General features: G+C 45.8%; 1 protein-coding gene across 2 annotated transcripts in view; it reads right to left on the reverse strand.

Moving 5' to 3' along the window:
• Positions 1–23,871, reverse strand: part of CSF3R (colony stimulating factor 3 receptor) — a 43,754-nt gene extending 19,883 nt beyond the window's left edge. Inside the window, exons 1-7 of one of the 2 annotated variants that reach the window (XM_087939525.1) lie at positions 23,744–23,871; positions 4,695–4,794; positions 4,273–4,575; positions 3,037–3,160; positions 2,575–2,759; positions 653–807; positions 179–329 (exon numbers count right to left, since the gene is read on the reverse strand). In XM_087939525.1, coding sequence (XP_087795651.1) covers positions 179–329; positions 653–807; positions 2,575–2,759; positions 3,037–3,160; positions 4,273–4,575; positions 4,695–4,788 — 1,012 coding nt within the window. In that variant the 5' untranslated portion in view covers positions 4,789–4,794; positions 23,744–23,871. Of the gene's footprint in view, positions 1–178; positions 330–652; positions 808–2,574; positions 2,760–3,036; positions 3,161–4,272; positions 4,576–4,694; positions 4,795–8,986; positions 9,109–23,743 lie in introns of those variants that run through there. The other variant, XM_026702822.2, reaches the window with a different exon arrangement.
• Between the last annotated feature and the right edge of the window lie 1,171 nt (positions 23,872–25,042).

Raw genomic sequence — 25,042 nt, forward strand, 5'->3', positions numbered from 1 at the left:
GGACACTGTGTTCCAGTTCACTGAGATCGATGCCCTCTGGATATGATCAAAGGAAGCGGTTCCTCAACCTGGATAGGCCGACCTGTCCCAACGCCCTGGCTACCCCGGGGACTTCGAGGGCTTGGCTATCTGTGGGGTCAGCGGGTGGGAGAGACGCAGGACTCGTCCCCTTCCCCACCTTTCTCGTCTGTAGTGAAGAGCTTGGCTGGGCTCCAGCTGCTCCAGTAGCTGAGATGCAGGCGCCTGCAGCGCATGTGGAAGCGGTAGAGGCTGCCAAAGAGGAATCCACACTGCTGGATCCGCCGGCTGGAGGTGGTGATGTTGTGAACCTGGGATGAAAGGGAGAATGGGAGAAGCAGGCCCCCGGAAAACCTCCTTCCCTTGCCCCCTTCTCTCCCCGCAGCCCACAGGACCCCCAGGTTACAGGAAGAGGCCAGAAATGCTTTGAATGAAAAGGCCTTTGAGTTGAGGGCCGAGGTGTTATGGGTGGCCGTGGCCACCAGAAAGGGCCCAAGGCCTGAAGCACAGGGCTTGGGACAGGGATAGAAGGGGAAGCCATGCCAAGGGGGCCTTGGCTCTGACCCCCCACCCCACCCCCAGAGGGGTCCTACCAAGCAAAGCCATTCTGTTGTCAAGCCAAAGAGGGACTCACAAGGCTCCACTCCAGGCTGCCCTCCACCCGATAGCGCAGGTCGCAGGCCTGTTCCATGAGTTCGCTATCCTTCCCGGCCTCCCATTTGACCTCCATGCAGTCGCTCTCCTCGAAGAGGGGCCTGATGTCCTGGATGATTGGGGGCTCCAGCCAGGCTAGAAGGAACAATGTGCGGGTGAGAGAGAGCCTGGCACTTTGATGGAAGTATCTCAATGCCAACCTCCAAAGCTATGTCAAGGGGAGGTGGCAAGAAGAGTGAAATCACCACCTTGAACAACCAAGTTAAAAGGGTAACCTATATCAAGCAGTAACAGGAAGGGCTTCTCCCGGGGCCTGAAAAGATTGTGCCACCTGCACCAACGATACTTGGTGGCCTCCAAAGGGATGTCCATCAAAAGTGACATCTTGGATCTTTAGGGGGATTTGGAACAGATTTGATCCCCGCCTTGGCCTTTGGAAACCATAAATAGATCTGAACCTGCTCCAAGTTCCTGCTCCAAGTCTTGACTTTAATGAAGTTTCTCTCTTCTTTAGAGCAGGGGTCTCCAACCTTGACAACTTTAAGCCTGGGGGACTTCAACTCCCAGAATTCCTTAGCCAGCAGAGCTTGGAGACCAAGGTTGGAGACCTCTGCCTTAGAGGATGAAGAATGGAACACCCCCGAAAAGCTGTGTGACATTCAAAAAAGTGTCATTGCTGTTAGATATTAACATGAGATGCCAGGGCAGAGAGAAAAGAGAACAATAGCAACCAGTCTGCCTTCTTCCTTCCCAGAGGGGTTTTTTCTTTGTTGGCTGGGGAGCAGGGAGGATGGGGGTCTCTCTCCCTGGGCCTCCCAAAGGTGCTTTTTGAAAAGGCAACTGGACTTCCTTTGTTTTTCCTTAAAGACATTTCACTTCTCTTCCAAGGAGCCAGTTCTGAATTGTAGGAACTTCTTGGATGAGAAGAGAAACTTCTCCAAGAAAAAACAAAAACAAAGAAAGTCCAGTTGCCTCTTCAAAAAGCACCTTTGGGACGGAGGCAGAGGTAGGATTCAGCAGGCTCTGACCAGTCCTGGAGAACCGGTAGTGGAAATTTCGAGCAGTTCAGAGAACCGGCCAAACCCACCACTGACTGGCCCCGCCAACCCCATCTCTTCTCTGCCTCCCATGGACTCCCAGCGGATTGGCTGGGTCTCCTTTGGTTGCCCTGCACAGGAGAACAGAGCTGGAAAGCAGGTGAGTGGGTGGGGAAGCAGGGGTGGGATGCTACCAGTTCTGCCCGGCTCTGTAAGACCGGTAGCTCTGAAGAGCAGCAGACACAGAACCGGTTCTGTGTCTGCTGCTGCTTGGTCCACCCACCCGCCCGGGCTTTTACCTGACCTTCATTTCCTGCTTTTTCAACCTCAGCTGCTTTGCGTGACACAGCTGAGGCTGAAAAATCAATAAAAAAAGGCTTTTTTCAAATGATGCGCACCTGTGCGTAACTCTTATCAGCTGTCCGGGAGGCACGGCTTTTGTTGTATTACACACACGCATGCGTGAAGCCCGAATGCACGTGCAAAACGTAAGTACCGAACCGGTAGTAACACCGGTTGAATCCCACCCCTGGTGGGGAGGGAATGGGATTTTGCAGCTAACCTTCTCCTGCCACGCCCACCAAGCCACACCCACAGAACCGGTAGTAAAAATTTTTTGAATCCCACCCCTGGTTGGAGACTCTCGGGAGACAGTCCCCCCCACCCCCGGGCAGTTCTCTTGTGCGGAGTGATTTGCAAGGAGCATCTTTTCTTCCAGCTCAGGGAGGGACGGAAACTTTCCAGGCAGGGCAGGTTGCTTCTCATTTGGGCCTCTGAATATTGCAGCCCTCCCCGCTTCTCACAGACACCTAGGGATCCAGCCCCACTGGCTAGAAAAGAGGGTGCCCCTGCTCTCGGCACCCACCTAAGTCCATGGGGTCTGCACACAAGCGCTCTGAGGTCACGTTGCCCAGGGCATTTTCCACAGACACCCAGAAAAGCATTTTTTGATACAGCTGCAGCTCCAGGCGCTGAAAGGTGCAGGAGTGCTGGCCAGGCTCAGGAATGCAATCGGTGATGGGGGTCAGGGCCTTGCACTCCCTTGAGCTCCTGAAACACCAAGAACAGCTGTCAGGGGGGAGGGCTGGGAAGGAGCTGTGCTCTCTGTGATGCGCAGAGAGGCTAACAGAATGCAAGGCCATGTTGAAGGGAAAGGGCCCACCTCTTGCAAACCTTATTCCAAGGAGGAAGGGACTCTATTAAGCCAGAAATCCGGATTTCTTTTTTACAAGTTAAAGGTCAGGAAGAATGAGAATGAAGGGAAGCAGTCTACCCGCCTCCCTCATTGGCCCTCGCCTGGCCGCAAGGGCTCGTTTCCTGTCCTTACCGGAATCCCTTCAGGGCCACACGGGTTGGGAGGAGGCTGTCCCAGCCAGGGTCCCATTGGCAGGCCAGGCTCTTGGAGGTAAGGTTGAAGACGCAGGTGAGGTTCTGAGGTTGGCCTGGAGGGTCTGCTTGGCGTTCCCGTGGCAATGAGAAAAAAAGAAGCAGGAAAAAGTTTTCGGCATAATAATGACAATATTGCAGGCAGCAACAGTCCTGCGAGTGTGAGGGATTTACACTGAATGGTAGAGAATTAGAGTTGTCCTAACACAATCGACATTTGATGTTCCTTTCTAGTGACTTGTTCCAACACACAAGCCTCCTCACTTCTGCTGTCCCTCCTAACATCACAATTGGTATTTCTTTTTTTTATGAGCGAGAATTTCTTAGCTAACATACAACATCCACCAGTGAGAGCAGAGATGCCTATTTGGTCAATGGAAAATGTTTGAAGCTATCTCTGTGGCTTCGTTGCTACCTGGAGAATAACTAATAACTAGGGGTTGTAACTCAGCTCTACTCTCAACCAAATCACAAACATTCTAGAAAATATATCAACTGGCTGTTGCAAACCAGTACAAGCTGGGTCCAGCATGTGACTGGAAACACCAGCCCAACTCTGGAGGTTTTAAGAAGAGATTAGAGAGCCATTTGCCTGAGCAGGTGGTTGGAGGGGTGGGGTGGGCGGGGCGGGGCCAGCCAGGAGTGGGATTTGGGGGTTCTCTGAACTGCACAGAATCTTAGCTAAGGGAACCCCCAGGAGCCCACTCCTAGGTTGATCCCCCTCTTTATTTCTAGCAACCCCTCAAATATTGGAAGGCTATCATGTTTCCCTAAGTCTCTTCTTTTCACGAGGCTAAACAACCTAATTGCTGCAACCATGCTTTATATGTTCCAGGGCCCTTAATCCTCTTTGTTGCTCTTCTCTGCTCACTTTCCAGAGTCACAACATCTTTTTTGTATGGTGGTGATCAAATCCGGGTGCGGTATAAGGGAGTAGGAGTGTCTGCTGAGGGTCACAAAAAATGGTGACTGCAAAGATATGATCCAAACTACTTCGTGTCCACCATTTTGAGTTTTAAAATCACATCCCGCTTGTAAGGGATTTTGGTCCCAGTGTTGGATTATGAATGGTATTATTGATTATTACCTGTTATGATTCATAAACAGGCAATACAAAAGTTTCTTTATGATCGCTGCACAGTGGACACTCTCGTTGGATCCCTGCAGTGAGACTTACATCCAGCCTGGATCCGGGTAAGGTTCACAACCTGTGGGATATCATGTTCCTGCAGGCAGCAGCTCAGGGCAGTCACAGGTTCCTTGAAGGGGCCGAGGGTGATGTTGGAAACTTCCACTCCATCGCTTAAGCTGTACTGGGATCCTTGAAGTTGTTGGTTGCTCAATTTCCAAATAATCTGGATTTTGCTATCCTTTGCAATGGGACAGTGGTTTCTCCAGATGGTACAAGAAGCTGTGATGTTTCCTCCCAAGATGACAACTGAGGAGTTGACAGCCAAGTGACTGCAGGAGAAGGACCCCGCTGAAGATGGGGAAAAGATTTGGAAGCAATGAATGGCAAGGCGGGTGGCTGCCTGCCCGCCCAAGGGGGTGGCCGTCCCTTTCCCCAAGGCCGCCCCAGCTGGAGTCACGGGCACCTACCTCCTGGCATCCAGAGGAGGAAAAAAGTGTATCCCAGCATGTTTGCCCAGGAATCCCATGGGCTTCTCATAGTTTGGCTCAGGCAGTGTAACATTTAGTCCTGCAATTTACAGAAAGAGACATTCAGGCAGCTTCCAGCACTTTACCTTATGGCCTGCCCCTTGTGCAGGATTTGGTCGGCTGCCTGGTAGGAACATGGACTTGGCTGACTGTGGGGCCTCAAAGAGGAAAGTGGCAAAAGGCTCGGACTTCATCCTCCTTTTGTGTGCCACACAAAGGGGCATTAGCACCTTCTTGACAACATCTGTGCCTCTGCCCGCTGTGCCATCAAGTTTCAGTACGCTAAAAATATTGTTAAGTTGGTGGTTATACATTCTGGGGTTGCAGATTCAAGAAATAATAAAATAAAAATAATTATTTGTCTAGAATTTCAATAGAGTCACTGAATGGCTAGGCTAAACACATCCAACTTGCTTTTTTCTTTGATCCTTTTGTCTGCCCATCTCAGTCTGCAAAGCAGCTGTGGCTGGAGTTACAGAGCCTGGAGTGACCCTGGCTGCAGCTGCAGGACTGCTGTACTGACTGGACAGGAGCTTAAACAGGACTGGGTGGACGATTGGACTGTTTTTCGGTGCAGGGAAGGACCCTCTTCCCCATCCGCTACTTGACGTACAAATGTGAATTCAAAGGAGTGGTTTGTTTGGGGAAGCAGCCTCACCTGGTCCTGACCAAGGAGTCTTGTGGCTTATAGGCCTTCATCCTGGCAAGGACAGTGCCCAAGCTCCAAGAAAGCCTCCGGTTATGTGTGTGCAAGTATACCATGGAAACCTGAACCATGGACTGTGGACTGCTCTGTTGCATGTTTCATAAGGGGCAGTTCACCTGCTGGGCACACTTGCTGCGTTGATGCATGATGGCTATTATTAAGGGGCTTATATCTGGCATGGAGGCTGCTATGAAAATGCCAATCATCCTCCAAGAAAGGGGTTTTGGATCAATACCTGGTCTTAAGTGCTCTGATCCAATCCCATTATGAGCTGGTGAACTATAGCCTCCTGGATAAGAGGCTGGACACCTGTGTCGATTCTACCCTGGAGAGAAGAAGAGGCTGAATTGCTGGACCAGAGCGATGGGCTGCTGGGGTTTGGAAGTTGGAGGTTGGCCCACTGATGGTGAGAAAGGTCAGTGGCTCGCAACAGTCACCCAAATTGTTGGGTAGAAGAGCAAAGAGAACTTGAATCTGCAGAGGTACCAAAATTAACATAGAATCATAGAGATGGAAGAGACCTCAGGTTCTATTATATCACATGACCTAAAATAGACACCTAACATCAAAAACGTCATCAGAAAAGCACAACAAAGAATGTTCTTTTTGCACCAGCTCAGAAAGGAGCTGCTGATCCAGCTCTACAGACAAATTATTGAGTCTGCAACCCAACAAGACAGACACAGACTTCAGAGAGTAATTAGGACTGCAGAAAAAACAATGGCTACCAACCTGCCTTCTATGGAGGACCTGTACAAGTCAAAAAGAGGGCTGTGAAAATATCTACAGATCCCTCACATCCCGGACATAAACTGTTTCAACTCCTACCCTCAAAACGACACTATAGAGCACTGCACACCAGAACAACTAGACACAAGGACAGTTTTTCCCCAAACACCATCACTCTGCTAAACAAATAATTTCCTCAACACTGTCCAACTATTTACAAAGTCTGCACTATTATTACTATTAATCTTTTCATCTCTCTTTATAGCCCATCCCCTCCCACTGGTGACTGTATGACTGTAACTTTGTCGCTTGTATCCTTACGATTTATATTGACTGTTTCCTAGTATGATTTGATTGCTTGTTGTCCCCTATGACTATTATTAAGTGTCGTACCTGATGATTCTCAACTCTTGATTCTCTATCTTTTCTTCTATGTACACTGAGAGCATTTGCACCAAGACAAATTCCTTGTGTGTCCAATCACCCTTGGCCAATAAAAGAATTCTATTCTATTCTATTTTTTTAGTCCAATCTACTGCTCAAGGCAGGAGATCTTATACCATTCTGGTCAAGTGGTTGTCCAGCCTATTTTTGAAAACCTCCAGTGAGGGGGTACCCACAACTCTGGGAGGCAAGCTGTTCCATTCATTAATTGTGCTCAGTGTCAAGAAGTTACTTCAAGATCGGCGGCTAGGATTGTATTTGCAAAAAATTGGAAAAATGAGAAAATTCCATTGCAGGAAGAAGTTATAAAGAAAATATTGGAATGTGCTGAGATGAGTAGATTGACTTTTGAAATTAGAGAGCAAGAAGATAAACAATTTTATATAATTTGGGATCTTTTCTATCAATGGCTGAATGATGAAATACAAAAATAGAATATTTGAAATGTTAGACAATAAGGAATAATATTGATTTCATTTTTCTTCTCTCTTTTTTGGTATTGGATATTATATTTATATAATGGTTTTCTTTTTCTTTTTTTCTCTTATTTAGGATAGAACTGGCACGATTATATGATTTGTTTTAGAATAAATTACTTAAAATATAGTTATCTCACAAAGGCATGATCGAATAAAAGTATAGTCAAACTTCTTTTTCTTTAATAATGATATGATGATTTATAAGTTTGTATTGACAATAAGAGTTATTATATAAGGTAATTGCAATTGTGACTATGAAGTGAATGCACAAAACTGATGAACCAACCGACTCACTGTTTGTATATAAATATGGGAGAGCTGATGTTTTTATGTTTTGTCTGTTTGTTTGTATGTTAAAAAACAATAAAAAAAAGAAGTTACTTCAAGATCGCACCTCTCTTTAACAAGCTCCCACCCATTACTTCTTGTCCTGCCTCCTGGTGCTTTGAAGAAGAGACCGACCTCTTTCCGCTGGCAGCCCCTCAAGAACCGGAAAACAGTTATCGGGTCCCCTTAATTCTTCTCTTCAGTAGGCTAGACATACCCAGCTCCCTCAATAGTTCTTCAAATGGTTTAACCTCCAGAGCCCTAACCATCTTCGCTGCTCTTGTCTTCACTCTTGCTAGGGTCTCAGCATCTTTTCTTGTATTATGGTGACCAGAATTGGATGCAAAATTCCAAGTGGTGCCTCACTAGTGTAGTATAAAGCAGTATATCATTTCTCGTGATCTTGTTGCTGCCTCTTTATTGATGCTGCATTGGCTTTTTTGGCCTTTCCAGGACCTGCTGACGTGGACTTAAATGGTGACCCCCTAGGACCCTCTTACAGTTATGGAGGTTGAGCCATTCTATACCTGGGCGTCTTCCTGCCTAAGTGCAGGACTTTCTTTTCTCAACAGTGAATGGCAACGTGTGGCACAGAACTCAACCTGTCAAGATCCTTCTGAATGTTGAGCCTAGTAGCTGCTTTAATGAGAGAAAAGAATATATCTAGTTTTGTTCCGAATGCACTTGTAGGCTTGAGATCTTCACTCTTCACTTTGAGATTTGCTGTTAAATTAGTTTGTTGTTATACAAATGGATAGTACCTATTTAGCACCTAAAAGTAATTTTACTTTACTTTGTATTTTACTGTGCTGAAAAAAGTTTGGGAGTCAAAGCTTTTTTCATTTCCCCCTTTAGCCTATGCCTCTCCTTCCCGTTTCTTTCCCTTTCCAATTTCTTACTACCTTTGTTTTTATTTGTATTTTATATTATGACAATCTTAACCACCACCACCCCCCGCCCCGCAAAAAAAAGGAAGACAAGCAAAGAAAATTTGTCTGCTGATCGGAGCAACCAAGCTTTCCAATGTAGATGACCTGGAAGTGTGACTCCCCACATACCAACTACTAGGAGGATCCTGAGCAACACTTATCACCCACCCTTGAAAATGCTGTCAAACTGAGCCTCCATCCACCCTGCCCTTGCAACAGCAGCTCTCCAGCTGGAACCAGTAGACAAAGGGGCTCAGCCCGCCGCCCGCCCCCAGATGTCTGGTGTCAGCGTTCTCGGTTGGATGATCTTGCCAGAGGCCAGAGCAACTTCCCAGCTGCTCCTTGCCAGCCATTTTGGTTGCAATCTGGCCTCCTGGCATGCAGCACCCCCCCCCATCCCCATGTGGCTGTGGCTGGGCACTCAGGAAACGGGACCTTGCCAAACCCCTGCCCTCTGGCCACAGGACTGAGTCCAGCATCACGTTAGCGGCAGCTGCAGGCAAAAGGCACGCAGGCACCCCAGTTGGCACACAGCTACATTCTGCGCGTAGCCGTGGCCCTTAAAGCAGCGCGAGGGACCCTGGAAGGACGAAAGAGGCTGGGATGCCCAGCCCTTACCTTAGGCGAGCTCAGGTGCCACAACTCTGCTCGCTGGAGAGGACTCCTCTGCCAGCGAGCGGCCCCACTTCCCCTGGAAGGAAAATGATCCTCCCAACGCCAAAAGCTGTCGTTATTCTCTCTCTCTCTGAGCAAGGTGATTGCAAAATGCTGCTGAAAGCTTTTATCTGCCCAACTCTCAGGAAGGAAGGAACTCTGTGGCTGACCAGCTCACACGCGGGGAGTGTGCACACTCCTCCTTTGGCACCCACTCCCTCCCTCCCCCCGCCGGCTTTCATAGAGCCCGGCCCAGTCTCACTGGTGGAGCAAACCACACCTTTATGGCCCCCACAGGCTGGGCCTGCTCAGAAACCGAGAGAGCTGCCCAGGGGTGGGTGCCACGTGTCTGATGCTCAGGAAGAGGCTGGGTGGGCTGGAATTGTCCTTTCTCCCCAAAGCCCAACTACCTCACGGAAGTTAAAAATATGACAGGGAGACAAGGTAGCCCTCAAATTAGGGCTACAATTGAACCCAGACTTTCCGTTGCTAAGTGAGACAGTTTTAAGTGAGTTTCACCCCATTTTATGACCTTTCTTGCCACCATTATTAAGTGAATCACTGCAGTTGTTAAGTTAGCCACACGGTTGTTAAGTGAATCTATTTTCCCCATTGAGTTTACGTGTAAAAGGTCATCCCATGAGCCCTGGACACATGGCATATAGCAGGGTCTGGATTTTGATCATGTGACCAGGGGGAGGATGTAACATACGCAAGTATAAAAAATGGTCATAGGACTCTTTTTTTTCGGTGCCATTGTAACTTTGAACAGTCACTAAATGAACGGCTGTAAGTTGAGGACTACTTATAATTTGGTTGCGTTCAAATGAGACTGTCCTGTCCCTGTTGGAATCTGATTCCGAGGGGGAGGTTGAACAGCTGACAGGGAGTGGGAGTGTGGCTCCGTTGGCTGTGGAAGAACCCGGGGAAGGGCAAAGTCTGGCTGGGCAGAGCAGGGGAGAGGTAGAGCAAGGGAGAGGGAATTCAGAGGAAGACCCAGGCCCACCCCCTCTTCATCCTAGGGCACGCAGGGAGGAATGGAGAAGGGAGCAACAGAGAAGGGAGCAATGGAGGAGAAAAGGGCCCTGATTCCCTTCATTAGCTGCAGCTGGGAAACAGGATTTAAAAAGGGCGTTTGCGCACAGCACCTTGCTGGAAGCAAAGCATGAATTATCTTTGTTTGTGAAGTCTTATCTGGGTTCTGGCATTCTCCCAAGTGTGTGTGTTTCGTTATCTTTTGGAAGTCTGCAATTCCTTATCCTGCCCTGTCTCGTTAATTGCTGCAGCGTGCTTTGTGTTGGTTTTTATTTATAATTTATATGTACTTTGGGGTCGGACTGAATTTCTTCCCTTTAAAACCTGTTCTTGGGAGAGTTTTTTCTCCAGCAGATGATAACTGGACATTGGGGGCCAAGTTGGAGGAATTAAAGGGACTTTACCTACTTTTGTGACTTTGTTGCTTTTGTGCCACGCTTCTTTGTGTCATCACAGCGACCTTAACCAAGACAAGTCTGGATCCAGCCTATCCCAGCTCAGTAGGTGTTAAACTGAAAGGTTTTTATTACTTTTAGGCGTTGGGTGAATCTGGTCCGTCTGATTATTATCTGGCCATTCTAGAAAAAAAAAGATTTAATTCAGGAACTGGTTGTGTGAATGGAGCCTCGGCTGCCCTCAAATGCGAGGCTGTTGCTCAGAGGCAAGATGCAAAGTTAACCCTTGGCCAAAGGAGGAGGACAGAAGTCCTCCTGCCAGGATAGAACTGTGGCCGCAGAAGGCAGAGGGAAAGTCCAGCCCAAGGGACAAGCACCCCTTCAGGGCCTTCAGTGGAAAGGATGGGTTGTGATTGGGAAAAACAAGCTTATTGCCCAATTCCACAGGACTGTCAAACTTTCACTTCCTGAGCAAGAGGTTGTTTATTACATAATTTGGTGGTGTGCTCATTGCAGGCAGGAGTGGTTTCCATGAGCCTTGGAGAGAAAAGAAACGAGTTCTCATTGACCACTGCTCTGGGCTAGGCACACAATCAGCTGGTGCCTTGGCCAGGGAAGTGTTGGGTTCATCACGCGAACTCTGTACCTCATCCAAGAACTTTAGGGAAGGTAGCCTTTCCAAAAATACCGTGGATTCCATGCATGGATCAGATTTTTATAGGGACAGCAATACCAGACTCTTTGGGGGCAGTCTCTCTTATATTTAGTTTAGTATTTAGTATTTAGTTTACTTTATTGTCATTGCATCTCGTACAACAAAATCAAACACCATCTTCAGTGCACAACATGACTATGAAAATAAACACAAACATACATCCTTCACATTCTATATATTGAATTGAAAATCCCTTATATCGCATTAATATTGCACTATACAACAGAATTCAAAAGAGCTCCTGCCCTGGGATAGAAGCTGGTTTTCAGCCTATTTGTCCCTGTTTTTATTATTATCCTGTACAGTCTGCCAGATGGTAATAGTTCAAAAAAAGGGTTCCCAGGATGAGATGGATCTTTGAGCATGTTTTGAACTTTCTTAAGGCAGCGGGAGCTATAAAGCTCTTCCAAAAAGGGGAGAAGGCAACCATTGATCCTCTGTGCAATGACGGTCACCCTCCGGAGTGCTTTCCTATCTGTCGCTGTGCAATTGGCAAACCATACACAGGTGCAGTCAGTTAAGATACTCTCTCTGGTGCAGCGGTAGAAGGTCACCAGCAGTTTCTCACTCAGTTGTTGTTTCCTGATCAGGTTATATTATCTTTCAGGGAAGGAAAAAACAACAACAACCTAGCAGCCAGACAGAATGTTGGAGAAAAAAGAGCTGTTTTAAATATTGCCCTGACATGTCAAACTGAAAAAAATGCACATGCAGAAAATGTTCAGGTACTACCTTAACCATAATTTCAGGAAAAAAAAATTGTAAATTTTTACAGAAATGGGACATTCAACCTCTTTGGAGGAGCAATTCCCAGGAACCTGAAGGGCAGAGTCGATCTATTTCCAGGCCTAAATTGAATCTCACTTTTACACAGGGAGTTCTTGACTTATGACCACAACTGGGCCCAAAATTTCTGTTGTTAAGCAAGACGGTTGCTAAGTGTGCTTCCTCCCATTTTACAATGTTTCTTGCCTCAGTTGCTAAGTGAATCACTGCAATTGTTAAGTTAGTTATTAAGTGAATGTGGCTTCCTCAGGGGTGGGATTCTACTGGTTTGGACCGGTTTGAGTGAACTGGATGTTAAAGTTACATCTGGTCCGCCGAATTGGTATTTCAACTGACCGGCTGGCCCTGCCCCCTCCTCCCCCCCCAGGAGTCTCCATGCGGCCCATTTTCAATGGAGGTAAGTGCGGGGGCTGCGCGGAGATCTGGGAGGGGGGGGGAAATGGCCTTCTGGAAGTCCAGAAACAGGCCTGTTTCTGGAGGGCCTCTGGATCCTTGGAAGGGTGAAAATGGCTCAGGAAGCCCACCGGAAGCTGGAAACAGGGAGTTCTGGTAGGCCCCGCCCATCATGGCCTCGCCCATCCAATAACTGTGCAGCAAACTGGTTGCTGGGATTTTTGAATCCCACCCTGGGCTTCCTCATGAACTTTGCTTGTCAGAAGTTTACAGAACGGGACCACCTGACCCTGGGACATGGCGACTGTCATAAATACAAGCCAGTTGCCAAGGGTCTGAATTTTGGTCATGTCAAGAACTACCTGTAATCTAAAACCCTCCCTCCCTCACTGACGATCGTTGAAAGTTGGGGGTATGCAGAGAACATGTATTACATTGATTTGATTTGCCAGAACTGCTCTACCAGGGCTGGGATTCAAATATTTTTAAGACCGGTTCGGTGGGTGTGGGTTGATGGGCGTGCTTTGCACATGTGCACACAATTTGTGTGCATGCGCATGCCAAATGCGCACTTTGCGCCTGCGCAAAGGCGTTTGTGCAGGCACAGAGATGTTTTCTAACTCACCTCCTGCAAGCCGGCACTCTCCCGGTCGCTTCAGCAGCTGCCGCGTGCCACACAAGGCAGCTGCACTTCAAAAGCAGAGGATAAAGGTGAGTATGGGAGCCTGGGCAGGTGGGTGGGCCCAACAGCAGAGTGGCGGAGAGAACCGGTTCGGTCTCCGCTGCTAATCGGCACTACCAGCTCGGAAGAACTGGGCAGAACCAGTAGAATGCCACCACTGTACTCTACCGCTACTAGGGCCTAAGCAGGGGGTTGGACTAGAAGATCTCCAAGGTGCCTTCCAAGCAGGGGTGGGATTCTACTGGTTCTGTCCACCTCTGTAGAACCGGGAGCTCTGAAGAGCAGCAGACATGAACCGGTTCTGTGTCTGCTGCTGTTTTGCCCCCATCCCCGGCTCTTAGCTGACCTTTATTTCTTGTTTTTTCAACCACAGCTGTGTTGCACAAAGCAGCTGCAGTTGAAAAAGCAGGAAAAAAGTGCTTTTTCAAATGGTGCACACCTGCACGCAGCGCTGCTCAGCTTCCAGGCAGCTAGCTGATGACGATATACACGCGTGCGCAGCAAAACGTAAAATCACTGAACCGGTAGTTATATTGGTCGGATCCCACCCCTGCTTCCAAGCCTGTTATTCTGTTCTGTTATTCATAGACATCCCTCAAGAGATTATTTTAGCCACACTCTTTTAACTCTGATTTTTAAAATGTGCCTTTTTTCAGGATAATGAGATAATACAATGCAGAGATTTTGTGGATAACGTTAATCTCTTGAATGTGTGATGCAGAGGTTATGGCCAATTTCTCCAAGCCCTGGGTACAGTCCTCAGAGGTGTCCAAATTGATATGTTTAATGTGACAGAAGGGGAAAATGATTCTTTGGCTGAAATAATGATCTACATTGATTTTGATAAATGTAAACAAAATGAAATTTTGGCCCTACTTGTTATTTTTGTGAGTGCAATAAAAGGCAAGTGGACAGTCTTCCTTGTTTGACAGATTTGGTGCAGCAACTTTTCCAATGTGGAACACCTAAAAAAGATTTTATTTTAATACCTTTGGGAAAGGGATGCGCAGTTACTATGAAGCAGATATACAACACAGTGATAAGTTGCTCTGTGGGCAGACTACATCCACCTCCTCCTGGGCCAGACCAACCATCTGAATGGTTTGTAAGAGTAGCTCCCCACTGCAGTACAGAAAAGGTACAGGCAATCATGCCACAGCCTAGTTTTTTCAGAAATTGATGCAATTGTGACATTATATTGTGACATTAAAATGAAACTTTGGTCATTGATCATAGCTAGGGAATAAAAAAAAATACACAAATAGGCCTGCAACCCTATTCAGAAAAGGCAACATTCCTAATCTGAGACCATCAACAAAGGCCACAACACAAAAGACGCCTAGAACTGGGAAGAAAATGAGTGAACTTCAGCCAAGGGCAGCTAAGAGCCTCTATTAGGACTTGCCAAGTGGGGATGAGAATGGCAAAACATATTTACTTCTCTCCTGTGCTGCAGCTGCAAAAATAGCCACCCAGCAGGCCTCTTTCAGGTGACCAGGTCCCTTGTCGGTAAGGAAGAGCCAGGACAGCTCTTGCAGGGCCGCTATGAGGAATATTCCCAACCCTTGTCAGAAAAATCACTTTACTTCCCTCGGAGTTGGAGTCTGGCTACGCAGGTCCTTTGGAAGTGACTGAGACATATTTGGGAGCCCTGTTACTGGGGGAAGTTTAGCCAGTTGATCCTGAGGAAGGAGATGGAGTCTTTGTGGTTGTGGGTTGGCCGTCTGTGTTCCATCCCATTAGTTAAGGCCTGCCAAGAGATGGCATGTGGGAGGGACCAAATGGTAGCTAATGATTGTTTGAGAGAAGCAGTGATGCACCTCCTTCTCCCAAGGCCATCCTCGAAACCAAACATATATTATACAGTTTGTTCGGTCTCCAACCTTTTGGGCACAGGTTCTTGAGAAGGGGATTGGCTCGGAGGGTGAAATGAATTATTTCAGGCTGGGTTCAGGCTTGGATACCGTTCTGAGGCAGCCTTTTGTAGAGCTCAGGATGGGCTGACTCTCCTGGATTTCTCTGTGGTTTTCAGTGCTATCATCCATGGTTTCCTTCTGAATTGGTTTAGGGGTTGGGAAGTGCTGCTTTATGGAGGTTCTTCTTTTCCCACGGGAGGTTTCAGTTGAGGTGGGGGAAAGATTGAGCCTTAAGACCCTGCAATGTGGGGTGCTTCAGGTCACTGCCTTCTCCTCTAGCATCTCCACGAATCGTTTGATAGTTCGGGATGTGGTATCACTACTCACACTAATGGTATCCAGTTATCCACCTCCATCCCTGGCCAGCCAGGTGATGCTGTTGTGGTGCTGACTGAATGGCACAGAATATAGAATAGAATGGAATAGGATAGAATAGAATAGAATAGAATAGAATAGAATAGAATAGAATAGAATAGAATAGAATAGAATTCTTTTATTGGCCAAGGGTGATTGGACACACAAGGAATTTGTCTTGGTGCAAATGCTCTCAGTGCACATAAAAGAAAAGATACGTCAACAGTCAAGAATCATCAGATACAACACTTAATGATAGTCATAGGGTACAATAAGCAATCAAATCATAGTAGGAAACTCAGTATAAATCGTAAGGATACAAGCGACAAAGTTACAGTCCTACAGTCACAAATGGGAGGGGATGGGCAATAAGGAGTGATGAGAAGATTAATAGTAATAGTAGTGCAGTCTTTGTAAATAGTTGGACAGTGTTGAGGGAATTATTTGTTTAGCAGAGTGATGGCTTTCGGGAAAAACTGTCCTTGTGTCTAGTTGTTCTGGTAACAATACTCTCTAGTGTTGTTTTGAGGGTAGAAGTTGAAGCAGTTTATGTCTGGGATGTGAGGGGTCTGTAAATATTTTCACAGCCCTCTTTTTGGCTCGTGCAGTATACAGGTCCTCGCTTGAAGGCAGGTTGGTAGTAATTGTTTTTCCTGCAGTCCTAATTACCCTCTGGGGTCTGTGTCTGTCCTGTTGGGTTGCAGAGCCCAACCAGACAGTTATAGAGGTGCAGATGACAGACTCCATCATTCCTCTGTAGAACTGGATCAGCAGAACTTTGGGATATATGTTTTATGGTACAAGGAGTCTGCTTAATTTGGCAAGATTTCTGTCTACAGGTAGTCCTTGACTTACGACTACCAAGCCCCAAATTTCTGTTGCTAAGCGATGCAATTGTTAGGTTTTACCCCATTTTGCGACCTTTCTTGACACAGCTGTTAAGTGAATCATTGCAGTTAGGTTAGTGACATGTCATTAAGTGAATCTGGCTTCCCCATTGACTTTACTTGTCTGGAGGTGACAACAGGGGATCACATGACCCTGGGACGGACACGGCATCTGTCCTAAGTACATGCCAGTGGCCAAGCATCCAAATTCTGATCATGTGACCATGAGGATACTGCAAAGGTTGTGTGAAAAACGCTCGCAACTCACTTTACAGGACTACCTGTATAGGTGAGGAACAATATTATATAATATCTATATAATATTATAAGTATATAATATAATAATATATAATATCCATCTTAGAAGAATTTCAGTATATCTTTCTTGATCCAACCCTGACAAGACAGAGTGATTTTGGGGTTCTCCTTCCCCCTGGTGTTTGATGGTTTGTTGACTTTGAAGAAGGTTGACTTTCCCCACACTAAGCTGGTGTGGAGTTTGGGTGCCGTCCTGGACTTTGAGTGCTGCTTGACATGCAGGTGTCAGCCATGGCTAGTGGGATCTTTGCACAGGTTCATTGTGCAACAAAGGCATCCTTTCCTGGACTGAGAGGCCTCGTTCGTGGTCACTTGTGCCTTAATCTCTTCCTGTTTCGACTGATGTAATGTGCTTTACATGTGGCTACCCTAAAAAACTGCTCAGGATCTACAACTGACCAGAATGCGGAAATGCAAACAGTAGGGGGCACTTCTAATTCAGCCACGTTTCACTTTGGTTGCTACCAAAAAGCTCCCAGTTTAATTCCCGGTGTAATTCCAGGTGCTGATCATTAACTTTAAAAAACCTATGTTGTACAGGACCAAGTTATTTACCTCTCCCTGAGCATACCTGCCTGTCTTACCTGATTGGATAAGATAGGCACATTGCAGGTTGCTTCCCTGAAGTCTTGCCATCTAGAAGGACCTGCATTTCCTGTGGCTGCCCCATCTTATGGAACAATTCACCACACTGGGTTTTGTCTTGGTTTATGATTTTCTGTTTTATGGGTTTTCTTATAGTTCTAGGTTTTGTTCTTCTTGTAAACCACCCAGAGTTGTGTTTTAAGATGGGTGGCCATACAACTCTTTTAAAACCAACCAACCAACAAAGTGAACAATTCTTTCTTGTTTTGAAGAAATAAGTTTGAATAATGGCTCAAGACCCCAAATATTTAAACAAATTCTCCCCAAAATCCCACAGAGTTGTTGAATAGGAATTCTGTGGGACTTAGCATCAAACATTTCTTATACCATCTAAAGTAAGTCAGTTTTGTATGAATTACCAGAATACCTTGACCACTATTCCCACCCCAGCCTCCTCTTCTTTTAGGACACCATTCTTTTCACAAAGTGTATATCATCCTCTTCTTGTCCCAGATCTCAGGTATCTCAAGAGTAGCAATATCTTGAAGTATCTACCAGAATGTGTTCATTTGGTGGATTGCCACTATGGGAGATCTCAGACGCTTGGCATCGGGGGAAGTGTAAGCCGTGGTAGCCTTGTTCATGCTGCTCAGGATGAAAGGGAAGTTAATAGGTTCTGTGACAGAGGAAGGCAGGTGTCTTCAGCTAGCATGAAGAAAGCCAATTCATCCAGGTGAAGGAATTCCACAATCAAACTAGAACAGGGCTGTCAAACTTCCGGCCTGTAGGCCGGATGCATCACGTGCTGGCCCTGCCCGTTCTCGGTTTAGCAAAAGGGAAAAAAGTCTCGACACATCATATGATGCCGCTGTGATGATGTGAGTTTGATAACCCTGAACTAGAAGGAGGCATTGCAAACCAGTTCTGCACAGTTGTGAATAAGACTGTATAGATATGTCTCACAGGTGTTGTTTCAAAAGGAAAAAGAAGAAAATATTTTGCTTCTCATCCGCTCATTGGAGTCTTAGTGGACAACCAATTAAATATGAGCCAGCAGGGCGCAGCGGAAGCAAAAAAGCCAAATGCAGTCCTAAATTGCATTATCAGAGGTGTTAGATTGTAGGTTGAGTGAGGAGGCAGGATGCTTCGCGAAAGAAACCCTTTATTCAGCTCTGGTAAGACAAGACAAAGACGCAGCTGCCAGCAGCTTCCTTCCTTTAATGCGGCTGCCAGCAGCTTCCTGTCCAGCACTTCATCCACTGACATCGGTTCATTTTCCCACCTGGAAAATGAACCAATGAGTGAAGTCTTATATCAGACTTCACTCCCACATGGATACCTAACAAGAAGGATACAATCAAGATCATGTGAGGTACTAATACCGCTCCATAAAGCCTTATTAAGACCACACTGGATGCAATTTTGGTCACCACACAATAAAAAAGATGTTGAGGCTCTAGAAAAAGTACAGAGAAGAGCAACCAGGATGTTTGGGGGACTGGAGGCTAAAACATACGAGGAATGGTTGCAGGAACTGGGCCTGGCTAGTCTAGTGAAGAGAAGGACCAGGGGAGACAGAAGAGCAGCGTGCCAATATTTGAGGGGCTGCCACAGAGAGGAGGAAGGGGTCAAGCTATTTTCCAAAGCACCTGAAGGCCAGACAAAGAATAATGAAAGGAAACTGATCAAGGAGAGATTCAACTTAGAAATAAGGAGGAATTTTCTGACAGTGAGAACAATCAACCATTGGAACAGAAGTTGCTTTTGGAAGTTGTGGGAGCTTCATCACTGGAGGCTTTCAAGAAGAGACTGGACAATTACCTGTCAGAAATGGTGTACGGCAGAGGTGTCAAACTCAAGGCCCACAGGCCAGATCCAGCACATGGGGTGCTTAGATCTGGCCCGTGGGCCCACTCTGGAAACAGTGAAGGACTGGACTGTGGTGCCTCTGCCTGTGAAAATGGAGCAGCCTTCCCGAGGTCTGTTTTTGCTGGAAAAGGGCTGCAAGGAGGCCGTCGCAGTTGGAAAGGGAGCTTGGATGAGTGACACTGAGCTAGCCACGCCCCCTGGCCACACTCCCCTGCCCTCTCGAGGTCAAACACAACCCTGATGTGGCCCTCAATGAAATCATTTCCCCTGGTGTAAGGTCTCCTGCTTGGGCAGGGGGGTTGGACTAGATGACCTACAAGATCCCTTCCGACTCTTGTTATTCTGTTACTCATCCAAGAAGCTTCATCAGTCCTGGCAGAATGATGGGAGTGATGGAAGGATTAGTTCTGACAGGAAGGATTAAAAGGGTCATATTTCTTTGCAGTCATCTGGTTATCATTTGTATGGACATGGTTATAAAATTTACGTTCAGGCCAGGTGATGAGATCCTTAGATAAGAGGCATATCTCTAGCTATTGAGGAAAAAAATCAGTGCACACGATCCATCAAAAAACAGAACAAAACAAAACTGAATCATTCATGCTAGCTGGCATGAATGGTTGGGTAGAAGTCAGGTGAGAAATAACAGAAAAAATGAGTGAACCTCCGGGCGAGATGAGGAGGAGAATGCTGTTTGTTCTCTCCCTGCTACAGTGGCATCATTTGGACTGAGGGGGTGGTAACCCACATCACTGCATGGTTACTGGGTGCCTCATTAATCCCAACATAACAATGTATGTTTCCCAGAGTCCATGTGGCCATGATGGGAGATCAAGAAAAAGTCTGTAGCTCTTTTAATGCATAGCCAACAGGTACAGCAAGGATGCCAACTGGATCCAAAGCACTGCCACCTGGTTGGATTCAAATATGGTACACCTCCATTTTGATTTATGAATTTATAATTGATTTAATTGTTAAGTCTCAATGGATTATTTAAATTCATTTAAAATGATTCTAATAAGCCACAAAATCTATAAGATTGTTTCTTTGCACCGTTTAACTAAGACTACATCATCTTCTTTGAGAGGCCCATATTCATAACAATTTCTACTAAACAGAGTCATAGAGTCAAGATCATGTGAAGTGTTAGTAGCTTTACAAAGACCACACTTGGAATATTGCATCCAGTTTGGGTTGAGCAGAAAGAACCTTCAAAGAAGAACCTTTAAAGAACCTTCAGCAGGTTCTGATCAGTTCCGGAGAACCACAGTGGAAATTTTGAGTAATTCAGAGAACCGACAAATCCCACCTCTGACTGCCAGCCCCATCTATTCTCTGCCTCCCATTGAGTCCCAGCTGATTGCTGGGTCTTCTTTGGTTGCCCTGCACAGGAGAATGGAGCTGGAAAGCAGGTTAGTAGGGCGGGGAGGGAATGGGATTTGGCAGTGTCCTTCCCCTGCCACGCCCACCAAGCCAAACAACGGCCACCAAGTCACACCCACAGAACTGATTGTAAAAATTTTTGAATCCCACAAGTGATATTGAGACTGGAAAGAGCGCAAAGAAGAGCAACAAAGTTATTAAGGGACTGAAAGCTAAAACATATGAAGAATGGTTGCAGGAATTGGGTGGGTTTAGCTTAGTGAAAAAAAAAGGACTAGGGGTGATATGATAGCAGTGTTCCAATATTTGAGGAGCTATCACAAAAATGAGGGGATCAACCTATTTCCCAAAGCATGTGAAGGCAACAACGGATAGAAACTGATCACGGAGAGAAGCAACCTAGAACGAAGGAGACATTTCCTGACAGTGAAAGCAATTAACCAATGGAATGGCTTGGCTTCAGAAGCTGTGAATACTCCAATACGGGCGGCTTTTAAGAAGAGACTGGACGGTCATTGGTCCAGAATGGTATAGGGTCCCCAGGTTGAGCAGACCTTTCCAAGGTCTCTTCCAACTCTATTATTCTGTAAAAAATTATTAACTATATTAAAGGTGATTTTGAATGTGAAAATTGATACTGGATTTAATTTCCATTGATCCCAATAGAAATTGGAATCTGCTCCCATAAAACTCCAATTCTTCATTGTTCATTCATTTTATTTGTACACCATTAACAAACTAATCTTTAATCATAATAAAAAATGGAAAAAAGACAACGTCAAACATCAAATCAAATTAAGGGAAAAGAGACAGATAAAGACAAAAAAAATAATCTTATGCAGTATTTTATACTTATCAATAGTTGCTGGTTAACTAATGAATACACTATTATAAAATGATCAATGCAAAATGTTATTGTAAGCTATCACAACAGCCATAGTAACATAACATCAATTACTGAATTCTTCCACTAGTAGATATAGTAGATAGTAGATTTTGCCTTTTTCAGAACACTACCAAGAGCCAATCATTGATATAGAACATAGTTCATATAGTAGCAGAGTTGGAAGGCACTTTGAAAATCTTCTAGTCCCAACCCCTGTTCAAACGGGAGACAAATGGCTGTTCAATCTCACTGTCAGGAAATTTCTCCTCCGTTCTAGGTAGGATCTCTCTTTGATAAGTTCCATCCATTACTTCTTGTTCTGCCCTTGGGTGCTTTGGAAAATAGGTTGATCCCTTCTTCCCTATAACATCCCCTCAAATATTGGAACTCTGCTGCCACATTCTTCTCATTAGAGTAGACATGCCCAGTTCCCACAACCATTCATCATATGCTTTACCCTCCAGTCCTCTAATCATCTTTGCTGCTGTTCTCTGCACTCTTTCCAGAGTCTCAGTATCTTTCAACATTAACTTTAGTTTGTGATGAGGCATCCTACTAGGCCATAAAGGGTCTTCAAGATCTGAGTGAGGCTCCATGGGCTCTGAAGTCATCTATGGGGCAAGAGTGAACGGAAGATACCCTGGGAGACCACAGAACGTGCTAACTGGAACATGGAGTTGGCAAGAGGTCTTTTACAAGGTTTCCAACAAGGCAGCATGAGTCACTTCCCATAACAGAAAAACCTGTTGCAAGCCCCACAGCTGAAGAGCGCATGGGTCAAAGGCCATTTCTCCATTTGGGAAATGTATTCCTCCATGTCCATGGCTGGTTATAAGCACAAGCAAGCCACCCTCCACCTGAGACCTTGGGGGCTTGTGGGCAGTCTGTATTTCCCAGTATAGTAAAGCCAGTTGGATTTAGACACACTTAGTTGAGGTTTCCCCCCAAAGCCACATCAGACTGACCTACAGTCATGAAAGAGTAATCTTCCTTTCAAAGAAATACAGATTTCTAAAGTGGATCTAGTGTCCAATGTGGGGAGGCATTTAAAAGGTCCTTGCTATGAAGTATGCAGCCACAGCCCTTGGTCAGCCAGTCGACCCTTTCCCCTTGGCACTCCTTCCGATGGCTTCCCTCCCTACAAAACAGGGGTTTTCTTTCCAGGCTGCCAAACAGGTTTTTGGGACGAAAGTCACACCCATTTCCTACCAGACACAATTTCTGAATCGCTGCCTTTGTCCTCCAGCTGCTTTGTTAAGCGGGCTGAGGACAGGCACGAAGTGATCCGTGCTACTCTTCAAGCAGAGGCCCACTTGGATGCTCAGTGAAGCAGGGCAGCCCCAAAGCTTCCAAGTCAGAATCCCTGTGTTTTGGATGGGAAAATCTTGGTATTTGGTGGCATTGGGGTCCTTGGTGCTTTCTGAGCTTTGATGTTTTCTTGCAGACATTTGGTTATCCAATTAGACAACATCCTCAGTACTTGAAGGGCTTTGCTTTCTGTTTACATAACAAGCCTCTTCTAGCACTGATGATGTTATTACCTAGTTTGGTTAATGAAATGTTTCCAAGGAGACAGCCAAGGTCAGGGAGCACTGGGGATCCCTCATTTCAATATTCTCTTTTACTGGTGGTGTCGGCCAGCAGAGAGCATTGATTTCTTTATCTGACTTGATGAAAAGAAAACACAAGACTGTATTCATGTCCATCAATAAACTAACTCTCCCCTGAACTCCTAAAGGGGGCTTGGTCAGGATGTAACGCTGCAGCTACAAAACACAACATGCTCCAAACAAAACGCCAGTATGGAAATCAATTTCAGAACTGGCACATGGCAAGCGAGAGATGCTTAAACAGTCAGCAGCACCTCACATTCCAAGATCAAAACATGCATTATTCTGATGATATCTAAGTTTTACACTTTGAAAAACATTTTTTTAAAAAACAGATCCAACAAATTAGGCCCATTTTTCTGCAAAATCCACTAGGCCTCACATTACATATCCCCTGTCCCTTTCTGGTCTCCACATTTTCTCGTTGGGCAGAAATGAGTCAGTTTTGTAATTTGTTTGACTTAGAAAGTGATGCAATTTCTTGTACTTTCTTACAGAAAAAAACAACCCGCCCCCCAGTAACTATGGTGATGTGCATCATCCATCTCTGTGGGAAGAAGCTTCAAGGGACCAACTGCAGGGAAGTGTCAGATCAAAGAAACAGCACATAAACACACAAAACAAACATTGTTGCCTACTTCTTCCTCTTGCCTGGATTACAAGTAGAAAAAAACAATTGTTGTAAGAACATATGCCACAGGGGAAGTCCTATCAAAGGGGAGCCATAACCTGCGAGCAGCTGGATATAACGCAGTTGGCATTTCCATAGAATAATAGAATAACCGAGTTGGAGGGGATGTTGAAAGTTTTTTAGTCCAACTCCCTGCTCAAGCAGGAACATATGCAATTTCGGACAAAAAGTGTTGTCCAATCTCTTGTTCAAAGCCTCCGGTGTTGGAGCAGCTACGGCTTCTGAAGGCAAGCCGTTCCTTTAACCAATTGTCCTCACTGCCAGGAAGTTTCTACTTAGTTCTAGGTTGCTTCTCTCCTTGAAGAGTTTCCCTCAGTTGCTTCTTCTCCTGCCTTCTGGGGCTTCGGAAAATAAATTGATTCCCTCTTCTTTGGGGCAGCCCCTCAATATTGGAAGACTGCTAGGCAGGAGTAACAGAATAAAACGCAGAAAGAGTAGCTTTATTTTTGCCAGCTGATCTCATTGCTTAGAACTTCTCCCAGATTAACTGGAGAGGTTGTGCCTTTGAAAACATGAAACGTAAAAGGTCACCTGGCCAGATTTTTCATCTTTAATGGCAGCCCTTCCTCAGTCAACAGCAAAAGTAATGACCTTTGTCTGTGTCAGAGGTAACAATATTTTTGCTGTATCCTGGCCTTTAGATGAACAGGCCCAGCTTATTTTATTTATTCAGAGGATATCAACCCTTCATCAAACTGCCTCATTGCTATTTGCACTGCAAGAAATGATGTGCAAAAAGAAAGAGGATAAGCACAAAGAATGGTGAGAGAGTAAGTGCAGCCCGCCAACCACCCAGAGGTTGCTTCCACACAGCCAGTGGCTTCAGCTTTTCATTCGCTGGAGTATTTCCATACTTCTCCTTCAGGCAGGATGAGGTGAGCTCCTGCCAAAGAGAAACCCCCATTTACTGTCCCAAATGTGCTTTTCAAAAGGCAACTGGATTTCCTTTGTTTTTTTCTTGAAGGTGTTTCGCTTCTCTTCCAAGAAGCTTCTTCAGTTTTGAATGAATAGCAGAGGATGGAAGGATTTAAAAAAATCTCCACCATTCAGTCAGAACCGAGGAAGCTTCTTGGATAAGAAGTGAAATGTCTTCAAGGCAAAACAAAGGAAATCCACTTGCCTTTTAAAAAAGCAGCTTTGGGACAGCCATGATCTGGATGACTGAGAATCTCCATAGACACTCCATTTGTTGCTTCAACTTCAAAAGACTCTTCATTGTGTGAATTTTGAAGGTGATATGTAAGAAGTCCTTCAAGTTTGAAGATTACACACTGTGGTGCAGATAATCTGTGGACATTCAGGTGGCTCTCCACTCCCAGTCTGGAAGTGCAGTCTGTGCAACGGGGGCACCATTGTTGAAACAACTGTGGGTATTATCCTGTGATGCCACTCAAAGTTTTCTGGCTATTTTTGGCGGTGCCTATCTTCAAAACTGATGGAAGCTTCATAGCAGCTGCAACTTCCAATTCCCTTGGCTGGATTTTACAGTGGTTTAGGGTTTCCTTCACAGCACCT

The sequence above is a fragment of the Pseudonaja textilis genome, chromosome 10 (genome assembly GCF_049901715.1).
Source record: "Pseudonaja textilis isolate UNSWEBS1 chromosome 10, rPseTex1.2, whole genome shotgun sequence".
NCBI lineage: Eukaryota > Metazoa > Chordata > Lepidosauria > Squamata > Elapidae > Pseudonaja > Pseudonaja textilis.